At 33.0% G+C, this 15,710-nt stretch overlaps 1 protein-coding gene across 1 annotated transcript in view; it reads right to left on the reverse strand.

Moving 5' to 3' along the window:
- Positions 1-15,710, reverse strand: part of LOC133608431 (ATP-binding cassette sub-family C member 12-like) — a 74,782-nt gene that overhangs the window by 13,617 nt on the left and 45,455 nt on the right. Inside the window, exons 17-20 of the mRNA XM_061963653.1 lie at positions 14,914-14,964; positions 14,691-14,783; positions 14,504-14,607; positions 384-566 (exon numbers count right to left, since the gene is read on the reverse strand). Of these exons, the coding sequence (XP_061819637.1) occupies positions 384-566; positions 14,504-14,607; positions 14,691-14,783; positions 14,914-14,964 (431 nt within the window). The remainder of the gene's footprint in view (positions 1-383; positions 567-14,503; positions 14,608-14,690; positions 14,784-14,913; positions 14,965-15,710) is intronic.

Genomic DNA, 15,710 nt, shown 5'->3' on the forward strand with positions numbered 1-15,710 from the left:
ACCGCTTGGAAACAATTAAGTTATGTAAATAAATATTTACAGAACATTTCTGTGTAAATAACTAATTTCACAACCTCATGACTTCTGTTTTGTTTGATCGGCCGTTTTACTGCCTTGTTACAGACACCCTTTGGAAACAATTAAGGTATGTAAATGAATATTTGCAGTACATTTCTGTGTAAATAACTCATGTCACAACCTCATGACTTCTGTTTTGTTTGATCGTCCGTTTTACTGCCTTGTTACAGACACCCTTTGGAAACAATTAAGGTATCTAAATGAATATTTGCAGTACATTTCTGTGTAAATAACTCATGTCACAACGTACATATCTGCGACTTAGAACTTAGAACGAGGGGATGTGGGCGGAGTCCCGACAGTACCTTCTTCAACATGGTGTCGTGGAAGGTGCAGGCGGCGTTCATGGTGACGTGCGTGTAGATGAAGCACTTGACGAGGGCCAGCGTCACCATGACGACCACCATCATGCCGTAGACCAGCTGGTAGAAGTGCAAGTCCGGGTTCTCGGAGATGTCTCCCCGGTCTGATGCGGTCTTGTTGCCTGACTGCAGAGCACAGCTGATGAAAGGTTTGGGCCCTGATCTACTAGAAGACCCCCTTATGGACACCATCCACTGCAGGGGGCCCCCAAACATCCAAGGGCCACAGTGAAAAGGTAGCCTTTCTTAATGGATTTTTCATTTTGACATCCATCCATTTTCTACCGCTTGTCCCTGAAATATGTTTCATACTATTTTTAGGTAGCGTTAATAATTGGAGTTATTCTCCTCCTTAAAACCTTTTCCACTGAGGGCCACAACGGAAACAAAATCAAAGGACGCGTCAAAAGCAGTACAATATATCGTTGAGTTAAAAAAAAAAAAAAAAGCTAGCATGTTAAGGTAACTATTTTAACATGCTAACAGTTAGCATGCTGGCCAGATAGTGCCAAGTAACATAAAATATGGGCAAAATGAGCTAAAACAGCTAGCGTTAGAATTTTGTTTGTAAAAACTTTGTGTTGAAATGAGTTCCAGGCATACTTGCCAACCTTGAGACCTCCGATTTCGGGAGGTGGGGGGGGCGTGGTCGGGGGTGGGGCGGGGGCGGGGGCGGGGGCATGGTTGGGGGCGTGGTTAAGATATATATATATATATATATATATATATATATATATATATATATATATATATAAGAAATACTTGACCTTCAGTGAATTCTAGCTATATATATATATATATGTGTGTGTAAATGTTTAAATAAATGAACACTGAAATTCAAGTATTTCTTTTATTTATTTATTTATATATATATATATATATATATATATATATATATATATATAAGAAATACTTGACCTTCAGTGAATTCTAGCTATATATATATATATATATATATATATATATATATATATATATATATATATATATATATATATATATATATATATATATATATAAGAAATACTTGACCTTCAGTGAATTCTAGCTATATATATATATATATATATATATATATATATATATATATATATATATATATATATATATATATATATATATATATATATATATATGTGTGTGTAAATGTTTAAATAAATGAACACTGAAATTCAAGTATTTCTTTTATTTATTTATTTATATATATATATATATATATATATATATATATATATATATATATATAAGAAATACTTGACCTTCAGTGAATTCTAGCTATATATATATATATATATATATATATATATATATATATATATATATATATATATGTGTGTGTAAATGTGTTGTGTGTGTAAATGTTTAAATAAATGAACACTGAAATTCAAGTATTTCTTTTATTTATTTATTTATATATATATATATATATATATATATATATATATATATATATATATATATATATATATATATATATATATATATATATATATATATATATATATATATATATATACATACATACATACATACATACATACATACTGAAATTCAAGTATTTCTTTTATTTATTTATTTATATATATATATATATATATATATATATATATATATATATATATATATATATATATATATATATATATATATATATATCCATCCATCCATCCATTTTCTACCGCTTATTCCCTTCGGGGTCGCGGGGGGCGCTGGAGCCTATCTCAGCTACAATCGGGCGGAAGGCGGTGTACACCCTGGACAAGTCGCCACCTCATCGCAGGGCATATATATATATATATATATATATATATATATATATATATATATATATATATATATATATATATATATATATATATATATATATATATATATATATATATAAAAGAAATACTTGAATTTCAGTGTTCATTTATTTAAACATTTACACACACATAACACTCATCTACGCATTGTTGAGTTAAGGGTTGAATTGTCCATCCTTGTTCTATTCTCTGTCACTATTTCAGAACACACACATCATACAAATATACATTATAAAATCAATAAGAAAACGGGAGCTCTAATTTGGGAGTCTGAATTAGGATCAGAAGTTCCTATATAAACATTGCGCGCTCACGTCGCCTTTTTGTGTTGATTACTGCAGCCGTGCACTGGATTCATTCACAAATACAAACTACAACTCACAAACACTTTAGAGTTAGGCTCCACCATCAGAATGTGTACTTAAACTTATAAAGATCACATGGATATTATTCAGTGAGTTGATTCACCAAAACTAACCTGTTATACAGGAGGAAAAAGCACACAGGACCTTTCAATTGTTCACAGACTGGTCGCGCTCATCAGAATGACAAGACACTTCCGGTCTGCAGGTGATAGCATTCAATTGGGAAGAAACGCCCTACTGCCCCCTACTGACCAATGTGAATACTGATAAATGTGTAATGACAGCTCCAAAAACGAATTCAAACCACAAAATAAAATAAATCAATCAACACAAAAATGTGACACATTATGGGTGGGTCACATATGCATGTACAGTAGATGGCAGTATTGTCCTGTTTAAAAGTGTCACAACATTGCTGTTTACGGCAGACGAACTGCTTTACGGTAGACGAAAACTTGACTGCTGTTGTTGTGTGTTGTTACCGCGCTGGGAGGACGTTAATGAAACTGCCTAACAATAAACCCGCATAAGAAAACAAGAACTCGCCCTCGATTATTAGCTGTTTATATTGTGGGAAAGCGGACGTGAGAACAGGCTGTCAACACGTCACTCAGGTCCGCATGGAGCTGGAGGGGGCGTGGCCTCCAGCTCCGCCTGAATTTCGGGAGATTTTTGGGAGAAAATTTGTCCCGGGAGGTTTTCGGGAGAGGCGCTGAATTTCGGGAGTCTCCCGGAAAATCCAGGAGGGTTGGCAAGTATGGTTCCAGGCAAAAGGACAGGGGCTGTCTTTGAGGCCTACCAAGAGTAAGGCTCGTAAAACTCCACCGTGTAAGGGGGAAACCACAAGAAGGGTTTTCTGTTTCTTCTCATGTATGGTAATCAACAGAAGGATGTTGTTCTGGCCCGAGGATTTCAAAGGGACAAGAGACAGGATCTGCCCAATTTCCAGACGAACTCTTTTTGAACTATTTTATGGAACTCTTTTTGAACTGACCTTTTCTGTGAATTCTTTACGACCCTTTTCTGTGAACTTTTTGCGACCTTTGTCTTTTGGAAACAGCAGTGACCGTGTGGTCGGGGGGAGGGTCCGAAATAAAAGAAGGAGGCGTGCAATCTTTTGGCAGAGCGTGCTGGAGATTGTAGAAATGTCCGGCCCACTCTCCTCAATATATTGAGTCCTAATTGAATTCTGTCTCTGTTTAATTCTTTGCCTCTTGTCTTGTTTAATAGATGTCATCAGTGTTTGAACCTGACAGCTAGCATGCTAACACAACTTTTCTAACATGCTAACAGTTAGCATGCTGGCCAGATAGCCCCAAGTAACAAAAAAATATGGGCAAAATAAGCTAAAAAAAAAAAAAAAAAGCTAGCATGCTAACAGAACTATTCTAACATGCTAACAGTTAGCATGCTGGCCAGATAGCCCCAAGTAACAAAAAAATATGGGCAAAATAAGCTAAAAAAAAAAAAAAAGCTAGCATGCTAACAGAACTATTCTAACATGCTAACAGTTAGCATGCTGGCCAGATAGCCCCAAGTAACAAAAAAATATGGGCAAAATAAGCTAAAAAAAAAAAAAAAGCTAGCATGCTAACAGAACTATTCTAACATGCTAACAGTTAGCATGCTGGCCAGATAGCCCCAAGTAACAAAAAAATATGGGCAAAATAAGCTAAAAAAAAAAAAAGCTAGCATGCTAACAGAACTATTCTAACATGCTAACAGTTAGCATGCTGGCCAGATAGCCCCAAGTAACAAAAAAATTTGGGCAAAATAAGCTAAAAAAAAAAAAAGCTAGCATGCTAACAGAACTATTCTAATATGCTAACAGTTAGCTTGCTGCTCAGACAGCGTCAAGCAACCAAAAATATGGGCAAAAACAGCTAGCATGTGACGAGAACTATTCTAACATGCCTACAGTTAGCATGAGTGAAATACTAAAATAAATAAATTTGCTTCAAAATTTTGCATGCTAATGCGAGCACGCTAGAAATGCTAACTGTAACATGTGTCAAGTACCAAAATATAGTGTGTACCCGAAAAAAATGGTGCTTAAAATGCTACGTTAGCATGTACCAAAATATGACTGAGGTGTACACCTACAAAAATGCTGGCATGCTAACGTCAAAAAGTTTTGACATTGAGGCGCATACCTGCAAAATTAGCCAAAATAAATCTAGTATGCTAATATCAGAATGCTAACGAATGCGAGTTTAGAAGCTGAATGTTTGTGTGTGTGTGTGTGTGTGTGTGTGTGTGTGTGTGTGTGTGTGTGTGTGTATGTGTGTGTGTGTCGCTTTTAAAAGTGCTCCCCCTCTGGTCAGCATATGAAATAACAAGTGTGTGTTCGAAATTGAAGTGCGCCCCCCTTTGGCTTAAATTAATAAAATAAATAAATAAATATGTAAATAGAGACATACTGTAATAACTTGAAGTAAATAATGAAGATTAAAAACAATTATAAATTAAAAATTCAACAACAAAACCTAAAAGCAGTCTTTTTCTCACAATGTGTCGACTTTTTCCTTATAAAATTGGCAACAAATTCTCATATTCTTTCTGTTTCTGTTTCTATTTTCTCGTAAAATGATTACTTTATGTAAAGTTATTACTTTTTATTGCAAAATGGTGACATTTGTCATATAAAATTCTGACTTTTATCACAGTATTGCCAATTTTTTTGTGGTTCTTGTAAAATAGTGACATTTTTTTTTAGTAAAATTACGACTTTTGTCATCATTTTGCCAGGTAAAATTTCCGATTATTTTTATAATGTTGCCAACATTTTAAAGTTTTCTTATAAAATTCGGAATTTTGTCGAGTAAAATTATGACTCTTTTCATAAAATTGCCAAAATTTTAAGCTTTTCTTGTAAAATTGCGACTGTTAATGAGTAAAATAACAACTTTTATCGTAATATTGCACAAATGCTCAGTTTTTCTTTTAAAATTTTGACTGGCGTTGTGTAAAATTACGACTTTTATTATAATACTGCCAAAATTATACGTTTTTCTTGTGAAATATCAACTAATTTTTCACAACAAGCTTTTTTTATATTTGCATAGTATGTATATATTATTCATGTTGTAAATACACTTCTTTATATATCTAGAAAGGCTGGTCCTAAAGAGGGAGGCTTTTTTCTCAGGTCTCAAGAAGGTAACAAATACAAGAATGTGTGTGTGTGTGTGTGTGTGTGTGTGTGTGTGTGTGTGTGTGTGTGTGTGTGTGTGTGTGTGTGTGTGTGTGTGTGTGTGTGTGTCGCTTTTAAAAGTGCTCCCCTTCTGGTCAACATATGAAATAACAAGTGTGTGTTCGAAATTGAAGTGCGCCCCCTTTGGCTTAAATTAATAAAATAAATAAATAAATATGTAAATAGAGACATACTGTAATAACTTGAAGTAAATAATGAAGATTAAAAACAATTATAAATTAAAAATTCAACAACAAAACCTAAAAGCAGTCTTTTTCTCACAATGTGTCGACTTTTTCCTTATAAAATTGGCAACAAATTCTCATATTCTTTCTGTTTCTGTTTCTATTTTCTCGTAAAATGATTACTTTATGTAAAGTTATGACTTTTTATTGCAAAATGGTGACATTTGTCATATAAAATTCTGACTTTTATCACAGTATCGCCAAATTTTTTGTGGTTCTTGTAAAATAGTGACATTTTTTTTAGTAAAATTACGACTTTTGTCAACATTTTGCCAAGTAAAATTTCCGATTATTTTTATAATGTTGCCAACATTTTAAAGTTTTCTTATAAAATTCGGACTTTTGTCGAGTAAAATTATGACTCTTTTCATAAAATTGCCAAAATTTTAAGCTTTCCTTGTAAAATTGCGACTGTTATTGAGTAAAATTCCAACTTTTATCGTAATATTGCACAAATGCTCAGTTTTTCTTTTAAAATTTTGACTGCCGTTGAGGTAAATTACGACTTTTATTATAATACTGCCAAAATTATACGTTTTTCTTGTGAAATACCAACTCATTTTTCACAACAAGCTTTTTTATATTTGCATAGTATGTATATATTATTCATGTTGTAAATACACTTCTTTATATATCTAGAAAGGCTGGTCTCAAGAAGGTAAAAAACACAAGAGTGTGTGTGTGTGTGTGTGTGTGTGTGTGTGTGTGTGTGTGTGTGTGTGTGTGTGTGTGTGTGTGTGTGTGTGTGTGTCGCTTTTAAAAGTGCTCCCCCTCTGGTCAACATATGAAATAACAAGTGTGTGTACGAAATTGAAGTGCGCCCCCTTTGGCTTAAATTAATAAAATAGATAAATAAATATGTAAATAGAGACATACTGTAATAACTTGAAGTAAATAATGAAGATTAAAAACAATTATAAACGAAGAATTCAACAACAAAACCTAAAAGCAGTCTTTTTCTCACAATGTGTCGATTTTTTCCTAATAAAATTGGCAACAAATTCTCATATTCTTTCTGTTTCTGTTTCTATTTTCTCGTAAAATGATTACTTTATGTAAAATTATTACTTTTTATTGCAAAATGGTGACATTCGTCATATAAAATTCTGACTTTTATCACAGTATCGCCAATTTTTTTGTGGTTCTTGTAAAATAGTGACATTTTTTTTTAGTAAAATTACGACTTTTGTCAACAAAATTTCCGATTATTTTTATAATGTTGCCAACATTTTAAAGTTTTCTTATAAAATTCGGACTTTTGTCGAGTACAATTATGACTCTTTTCATAAAATTGCCAACATTTTAAGCTTTTCTTGTAAAATTGCGACTGTTATTGAGAAAAATTCCAACTTTTATCGTAATATTGCACAAATGCTCAGTTTTTCTTTTAAAATGTTGACTCGCGTTGAGTAAAATTACGACTTTTATTATAATACTGCCAAAATTATACGTTTTTCTTGTGAAATACCAACTCATTTTTCACAACAAGCTTTTTTATATGTGCATAGTATGTATATATTATTCATGTTGTAAATACACTTCTTTATATATCTAGAAAGGCTGGTCCTAAAGAGGGAGGCATTTTTCTCAGGTCTCAAGAAGGTAACAAATACAAGAATGTGTGTGTGTGTGTGTGTGTGTGTGTGTGTGTGTGTGTGTGTGTGTGTGTGTGTGTGTGTGTGTGTGTGTGTGTGTGTGTGTGTGTGCGTGTGTGTGTGTGTGAGTGTGTGTGTGTGTGTGTGTGTGTGTGTGTGTGTGTGTGTGTGTGTGTGTGTGTGTGTGTGTGTGTGTCGCTTTTAAAAGTGCTCCCCTTCTGGTCAACATATGAAATAACAAGTGTGTGTTCGAAATTGAAGTGCGCCCCCCTTTGGCTTAAATTAATAAAATAGATAAATAAATATGTAAATAGAGACATACTGTAATAACTTGAAGTAAATAATGAAGATTAAAAACAATTATAAACGAAAAATTCAACAACAAAACCTAAAAGCAGTCTTTTTCTCACAATGTGTCGACTTTTTCCTTATAAAATTGGCAACAAATTCTCATATTCTTTCTGTTTCTGTTTCTATTTTCTCGTAAAATGATTACTTTATGTAAAATTATTACTTTTTATTGCAAAATGGTGACATTTGTCATATAAAATTCTGACTTTTATCACAGTATCGCCAATTTTTTTTGTGGTTCTTGTAAAATAGTGACATTTTTTTTAGTCAAATTACGATTTTTGTCATCATTTTGCCAGGTAAAATTTCCGATTATTATTATAATGTTGCCAACATTTTAAAGTTTTCTTATAAAATTCGGACTTTTGTCGAGTAAAATTATGACTCTTTTCATAAAATTGCCAAAATTTTAAGCTTTTCTTGTAAAATTGCGACTGTTAATGAGTAAAATAACAACTTTTATCGTAATATTGCACAAATGCTCAGTTTTTCTTTTAAAATTTTGACTGGCGTTGAGTAAAATTACGACTTTTATTATAATACTGCCAAAATTATACGTTTTTCTTGTGAAATACCAACTCATTTTTCACAACAAGCTTTTTTATATGTGCATAGTATGTATATATTATTCATGTTGTAAATACACTTCTTTATATATCTAGAAAGGCTGGTCCTAAAGAGGGAGGCATTTTTCTCAGGTCTCAAGAAGGTAACAAATACAATAATGTGTGTGTGTGTGTGTGTGTGTGTGTGTGTGTGTGTGTGTGTGTGTGTGTGTGTGTGTGTCGCTTTTAAAAGTGCTCCCCTTCTGGTCAACATATGAAATAACAAGTGCGTGTTCGAAATTGAAGTGCGCCCCCCTTTGGCTTAAATTAATAAAATAAATAAATAAATATGTAAATAGAGACATACTGTAATAACTTGAAGTAAATAATGAAGATTAAAAACAATTATAAACGAAAAATTCAACAACAAAACCTAAAAGCAGTCTTTTTCTCACAATGTGTCGACTTTTTCCTAATAAAATTGGCAACAAATTCTCATATTCTTTCTGTTTCTGTTTCTATTTTCTCGTAAAATGATTACTTTATGTAAAGTTATTACTTTTTATTGCAAAATGGTGACATTTGTCATATAAAATTCTGACTTTTATCACAGTATTGCCAATTTTTTTTGTGGTTCTTGTAAAATAGTGACATTTTTTTTTAGTAAAATTACGACTTTTGTCATCATTTTGCCAGGTAAAATGTCCGATTATTATTATAATGTTGCCAACATTTTAAAGTTTTCTTATAAAATTCGGACTTTTGTCGAGTACAATTATGACTCTTTTCATAAAATTGCCAAAATTTTAAGCATTTTCTTGTAAAATTGCGACTGTTATTGAGTAAAATTCCAACTTTTATCGTAATATTGCACAAATGCTCAGTTTTTCTTTTAAAATTTTGACTGGCGTTGAGTAAAATTACGACTTTTATTATAATACTGCCAAAATTATACGTTTTTCTTGTGAAATACCAACTCATTTTTCACAACAAGCTTTTTTATATTTGCATAGTATGTATATATTATTCATGTTGTAAATACACTTCTTTATAAATCTAGAAAGGCTGGTCCTAAAGAGGGAGGCATTTTTCTCAGGTCTCAAGAAGGTAACAAATACAAGAATGTGTGTGTGTGTGTGTGTGTGTGTGTGTGTGTGTGTGTGTGTGTGTGTGTGTGTGTGTGTCGCTTTTAAAAGTGCTCCCCTTCTGGTCAACATATGAAATAACAAGTGTGTGTACGAAATTGAAGTGCGCCCCCTTTGGCTTAAATTAATGAAATAAATAAATAAATATGTAAATAGAGACATACTGTAATAACTTGAAGTAAATAATGAAGATTAAAAACAATTATAAATTAAAAATTCAACAACAAAACCTAAAAGCAGTCTTTTTCTCACAATGTGTCGACTTTTTCCTTATAAAATTGGCAACAAATTCTCATATTCTTTCTGTTTCTGTTTCTATTTTCTCGTAAAATGATTACTTTATGTAAAGTTATTACTTTTTATTGCAAAACGGTGACATTTGTCATATAAAATTCTGACTTTTATCACAGTATCGCCAATTTTTTTGTGGTTCTTGTAAAATAGTGACATTTTTTTTTAGTAAAATTACGACTTTTGTCAACAAAATTTCCGATTATTATTATAATGTTGCCAACATTTTTAAAGTTTTCTTATAAAATTCGGACTTTTGTCGAGTACAATTATGACTCTTTTCATAAAATTGCCCAAATTTTAAGCTTTTCTTGTAAAATTGCGACTGTTAATGAGTAAAATTCCAACTTTTATCGTAATATTGCACAAATGCTCAGTTTTTCTTTTCAAATTTTGACTGGCGTTGAGTAAAATTACGACTTTTATTATAATACTGCCAAAATTATACGTTTTTCTTGTGAAATACCAACTCATTTTTCACAACAAGCTTTTTTATATTTGCATAGTATGTATATATTATTCATGTTGTAAATACACTTCTTTATATATCTAGAAAGGCTGGTCCTAAAGAGGGAGGCATTTTTCTCAGGTCTCAAGAAGGTAACAAATACAAGAATGTGTGTGTGTGTGTGAGTGTGTGTGTGTGTGTGTGTGTGTGTGTGTGTGTGTGTGTGTGTGTGTGTGTGTGTGTGTGTCGCTTTTAAAAGTGCTCCCCTTCTAGTCAGCATATGAAATAACAAGTGTGTGTTCGAAATTGAAGTGCGCCCCCTTTGGCTTAAATTAATAAAATAAATAAATAAATATGTAAATAGAGACATACTGTAATAACTTGAAGTAAATAATGAAGATTAAAAACAATTATAAATTAAAAATTCAACAACAAAACCTAAAAGCAGTCTTTTTCTCACAATGTGTCGACTTTTTCCTTATAAAATTGGCAACAAATTCTCATATTCTTTCTGTTTCTGTTTCTATTTTCTCGTAAAATGATTACTTTATGTAAAATTATTACTTTTTATTGCAAAATGGCGACATTCGTCATATAAAATTCTGACTTTTATCACAGTATCGCCAATTTTTTTGTGGTTCTTGTAAAATAGTGACTTTTTTTTTTTAGTAAAATTACGACTTTTGTCATCATTTTGCCAGGTAAAATTTCCGATTATTATTATAATGTTGCCAACGTTTTAAAGTTTTCTTATAAAATTCGGACTTTTGTCGAGTAAAATTATGACTCTTTTCATAAAATTGCCAAAATTTTAAGCTTTTCTTGTAAAATTGCGACTGTTATTGAGTAAAATTCCAACTTTTATCATAATATTGCACAAATGCTCAGTTTTTCTTTTAAAATTTTGACTCGCATTGAGTAAAATTACGACTTTTATTATAATACTGCCAAAATTATAAGTTTTTCTTGTGAAATACCAACTCATTTTTCACAACAAGCTTTTTTATATGTGCATAGTATGTATATATTATTCATGTTGTAAATACACTTCTTTATATATCTAGAAAGGCTGGTCCTAAAGAGGGAGGCATTTTTCTCAGGTCTCAAGAAGGTAACAAATACAAGAATGTGTGTGTGTGTGTGTGTGTGTGTGTGTGTGTGTGTGTGTGTGTGTGTGTGTGTGTGTGTGTGTGTGTGTGTGTGTGTGTGTGTGTGTGTGTGTCGCTTTTAAAAGTGCTCCCCTTCTGGTCAGCATATGAAATAACAAGTGTGTGTTCGAAATTGAAGTGCGCCCCATTTGGCTTAAATTAATAAAATAAATAAATAAATATGTAAATAGAGACATACTGTAATAACTTGAAGTAAATAATGAAGATTAAAAACAATTATAAACGCAAAATTCAACAACAAAACCTAAAAGCAGTCTTTTTCTCACAATGTGTCGACTTTTTCCTGATAAAATTGGCAACAAATTCTCATATTCTTTCTGTTTCTGTTTCTATTTTCTCGTAAAATGATTACTTTATGTAAAATTATTACTTTTTATTGCAAAATGGTGACATTTGTCATATAAAATTCGGACTTTTATGACAGTATCGCCAATTTTTTTGTGGTTCTTGTAAAATAGTGACATTTTTTTTTAGTAAAATTACGACTTTTGTCATCATTTTGCCAGGTAAAATTTCCGATTATTTTTATAATGTTGCCAACATTTTTAAAGTTTTCTTATAAAATTCGGACTTTTGTCGAGTAAAATTATGACTCTTTTCATAAAATTGCCAAAATTTTAAGCTTTTCTTGTAAAATTGCGACTGTTAATGAGTAAAATAACAACTTTTATCGTAATATTGCACAAATGCTCAGTTTTTCTTTTAAAATTTTGACTGGCGTTGAGTAAAATTACGACTTTTATTATAATACTGCCAAAATTATACGTTTTTCTTGTGAAATACCAACTCATTTTTCACAACAAGCTTGTTTATATGTGCATAGTATGTATATATTATTCATGTTGTAAATACACTTCTTTATATATCTAGAAAGGCTGGTCCTAAAGAGGGAGGCATTTTTCTCAGGTCTCAAGAAGGTAACAAATACACGAATGTGTGTGTGTGTGTGTGTGTGTGTGTGTGTGTGTGTGTGTGTGTGTGTGTGTGTGTGTGTGTGTGTGTGTGTGTGTGTGTGTCGCTTTTAAAAGTGCTCCCCCTCTGGTCAACATATGAAATAACAAGTGCGTGTTCGAAATTGAAGTGCGCCCCCTTTGGCTTAAATTAATAAAATAGATAAATAAATATGTAAATAGAGACATACTGTAATAACTTGAAGTAAATAATGAAGATTAAAAACAATTATAAACGCAAAATTCAACAACAAAACCTAAAAGCAGTCTTTTTCTCACAATGTGTCGATTTTTTCCTAATAAAATTGGCAACAAATTCACATATTCTTTCGGTTTCTGTTTCTATTTTCTCGTAAAATGATTACTTTATGTAAAGTTATTACTTTTTATTGCAAAATGGTGACATTTGTCATATAAAATTCTGACTTTTATCACAGTATTGCCAATTTTTTTGTGGTTCTTGTAAAATAGTGACATTATTTTTAGTAAAATTACGACTTTTGTCAACAAAATTTCCGATTATTTTTATAATGTTGCCAACATTTTAAAGTTTTCTTATAAAATTCGGACTTTTGTCGAGTAAAATTATGACTCTTTTCATAAAATTGCCAAAATTTTAAGCTTTTCTTGTAAAATTGCGACTGTTATTGAGTAAAATAACAACTTTTATCGTAATATTACACAAATGCTCAGTTTTTCTTTTAAAATTTTGACTGGCGTTGAGTAAAATTACGACTTTTATTATAATACTGCCAAAATTATACGTTTTTCTTGTGAAATACCAACTCATTTTTCACAACAAGCTTTTTTATATGTGCATAGTATGTATATATTATTCATGTTGTAAATACACTTCTTTATATATCTAGAAAGGCTGGTCCTAAAGAGGGAGGCATTTTTCTCAGGTCTCAAGAAGGTAACAAATACAAGAATGTGTGTGTGTGTGTGTGTGTGTGTGTGTGTGTGTGTGTGTGTGTGTGTGTGTGTGTGTGTGTGTGTGTGTGTGTCGCTTTTAAAAGTGCTCCCCTTTTGGTCAACATATGAAATAACAAGTGTGTGTTCGAAATTGAAGTGCGCCCCCTTTGGCTTAAATTAATAAAATAGATAAATAAATATGTAAATAGAGACATACTGTAATAACTTGAAGTAAATAATGAAGATTAAAAACAATTATAAACGCAAAATTCAACAACAAAACCTAAAAGCAGTCTTTTTCTCACAATGTGTCGACTTTTTCCTAATAAAATTGGCAACAAATTCTCATATTCTTTCTGTTTCTGTTTCTATTTTCTCGTAAAATGATTACTTTATGTAAAGTTATTACTTTTTATTGCAAAATGGTGACATTTGTCATATAAAATTCTGACTTTTATCACAGTATTGCCAATTTTTTTGTGGTTCTTGTAAAACAGTGACATTTTTTTTTAGTAAAATTACGACTTTTGTCATCATTTTGCCAGGTAAAATTTCCGATTATTTTTATAATGTTGCCAACATTTTAAAGTTTTCTTATAAAATTCGGACTTTTGTCGAGTACAATTATGACTCTTTTCACAAAATTGCCAAAATTTTAAGCTTTTCTTGTAAAATTGCGACTGTTAATGAGTAAAATTCCAACTTTTATCGTAATATTGAACAAATGCTCAGTTTTTCTTTTAAAATTTTGACTGGCGTTGAGTAAAATTACGACTTTTATTATAGTACTGCCAAAATTATACGTTTTTCTTGTGAAATACCAACTCATTTTTCACAACAAGCTTTTTTATATTTGCATAGTATGTATATATTATTCATGTTGTAAATACACTTCTTTATATATCTAGAAAGGCTGGTCCTAAAGAGGGAGGCATTTTTCTCAGGTCTCAAGAAGGTAACAAATACAATAATGTGTGTGTGTGTGTGTGTGTGTGTGTGTGTGTGTGTGTGTGTGTGTGTGTGTGTGTGTGTGTGTGTCCTCTCACCCCGTCCCCTTGGCCCAGCCAGTAACTGAGCCACCAGTTGCAGAAGGCTGTAGACCCGATCATCAGAACCACGTTCAGGAAGGTGAGAAAAGTGATGATGTAACCTGCACAAATGGACATCAGACATCTTGAGTGTGTGTGTGTGTGTGTGTGTGTGTGTGTGTGTGTGTGTGTGTGTGTCTCTTACCCCCCGCCGCCTTGCAGTAACTGCGGTATGTTCTCCAGGAGACGGACCCTTCTGAGGAGGTCTCCTGGGAGACCAGCTGGTCAGCATCCTCAGCTGCAGTGGAGACAAGGTGGTCATGTGACCCAAGAAGGAGAGAAGGTGGTCATGTGACCCAGGAAGGAGACAAGGTGGTCATGTGACCCAGGAAAGGAAAGTGAAAGTAGAGGGAGGAGTCAGGACTGACATTTAGTGTTGGTGACAACTCCCGCCACGTCTTCGTCCGCCATGTCAAAGGCTGTGAGGAAGGGCAGACATGTTTGTGGTTATTCTACAGGAAAGGATCATATCAGAGCAGGGGTGTCCAAAGTGTGGCCCCTGGGGGCCATTTGTGGCACCAAGCTCTTTTTTTTATTAAAAAAAGAAAAAAAAAAAACATAAAAAAGTGGAATAAAAGGTCAAAGAGGTGAAATGTAACAAGACAAAGTTGCAATGTTGACTCTGATAACGTTTTTTTTAATTTAATTGTCATTGCTCAAAAAAACGACTTCCGGACGGCTTCGAAGCGATTCTGGACCACCATCCGCCGCCTCAGGAAGGGGAAGCAGTGCACTACCAACACCGTGTATGGCGAGGATGGTGTTCTGCTGACCTCGACTGCGGAAGTTGTGGATCGGTGGAGGGAATACTTCGAAGACCTCCTCAATCCCACCAACACGTCTTCCTATGAGGAAGCAGTGCCTGGGGAGTCTGTGGTGGGCTCTCCTATTTCTGGGGCTGAGGTTGCCGAGGTAGTTAAAAAGCTCCTCGGTGGCAAGGCCCCGGGGGTGGATGAGATCCGCCCGGAGTTCCTTAAGGCTCTGGATGTTGTGGGGCTGTCTTGGTTGACAAGACTCTGCAGCATCGCGTGGACATCGGGGGCGGTACCTCTGGATTGGCAGACTGGGGTGGTGGTTCCTCTCTTTAAGAAGGGGAACCGGAGGGTGTGTTCTAACTATCGTGGGATCACACTCCTCAGCCTTCCCGGTAAGGTCTATTCAGGTG

The sequence above is a fragment of the Nerophis lumbriciformis genome, linkage group LG06, assembly GCF_033978685.3.
Source record: "Nerophis lumbriciformis linkage group LG06, RoL_Nlum_v2.1, whole genome shotgun sequence".
NCBI lineage: Eukaryota > Metazoa > Chordata > Actinopteri > Syngnathiformes > Syngnathidae > Nerophis > Nerophis lumbriciformis.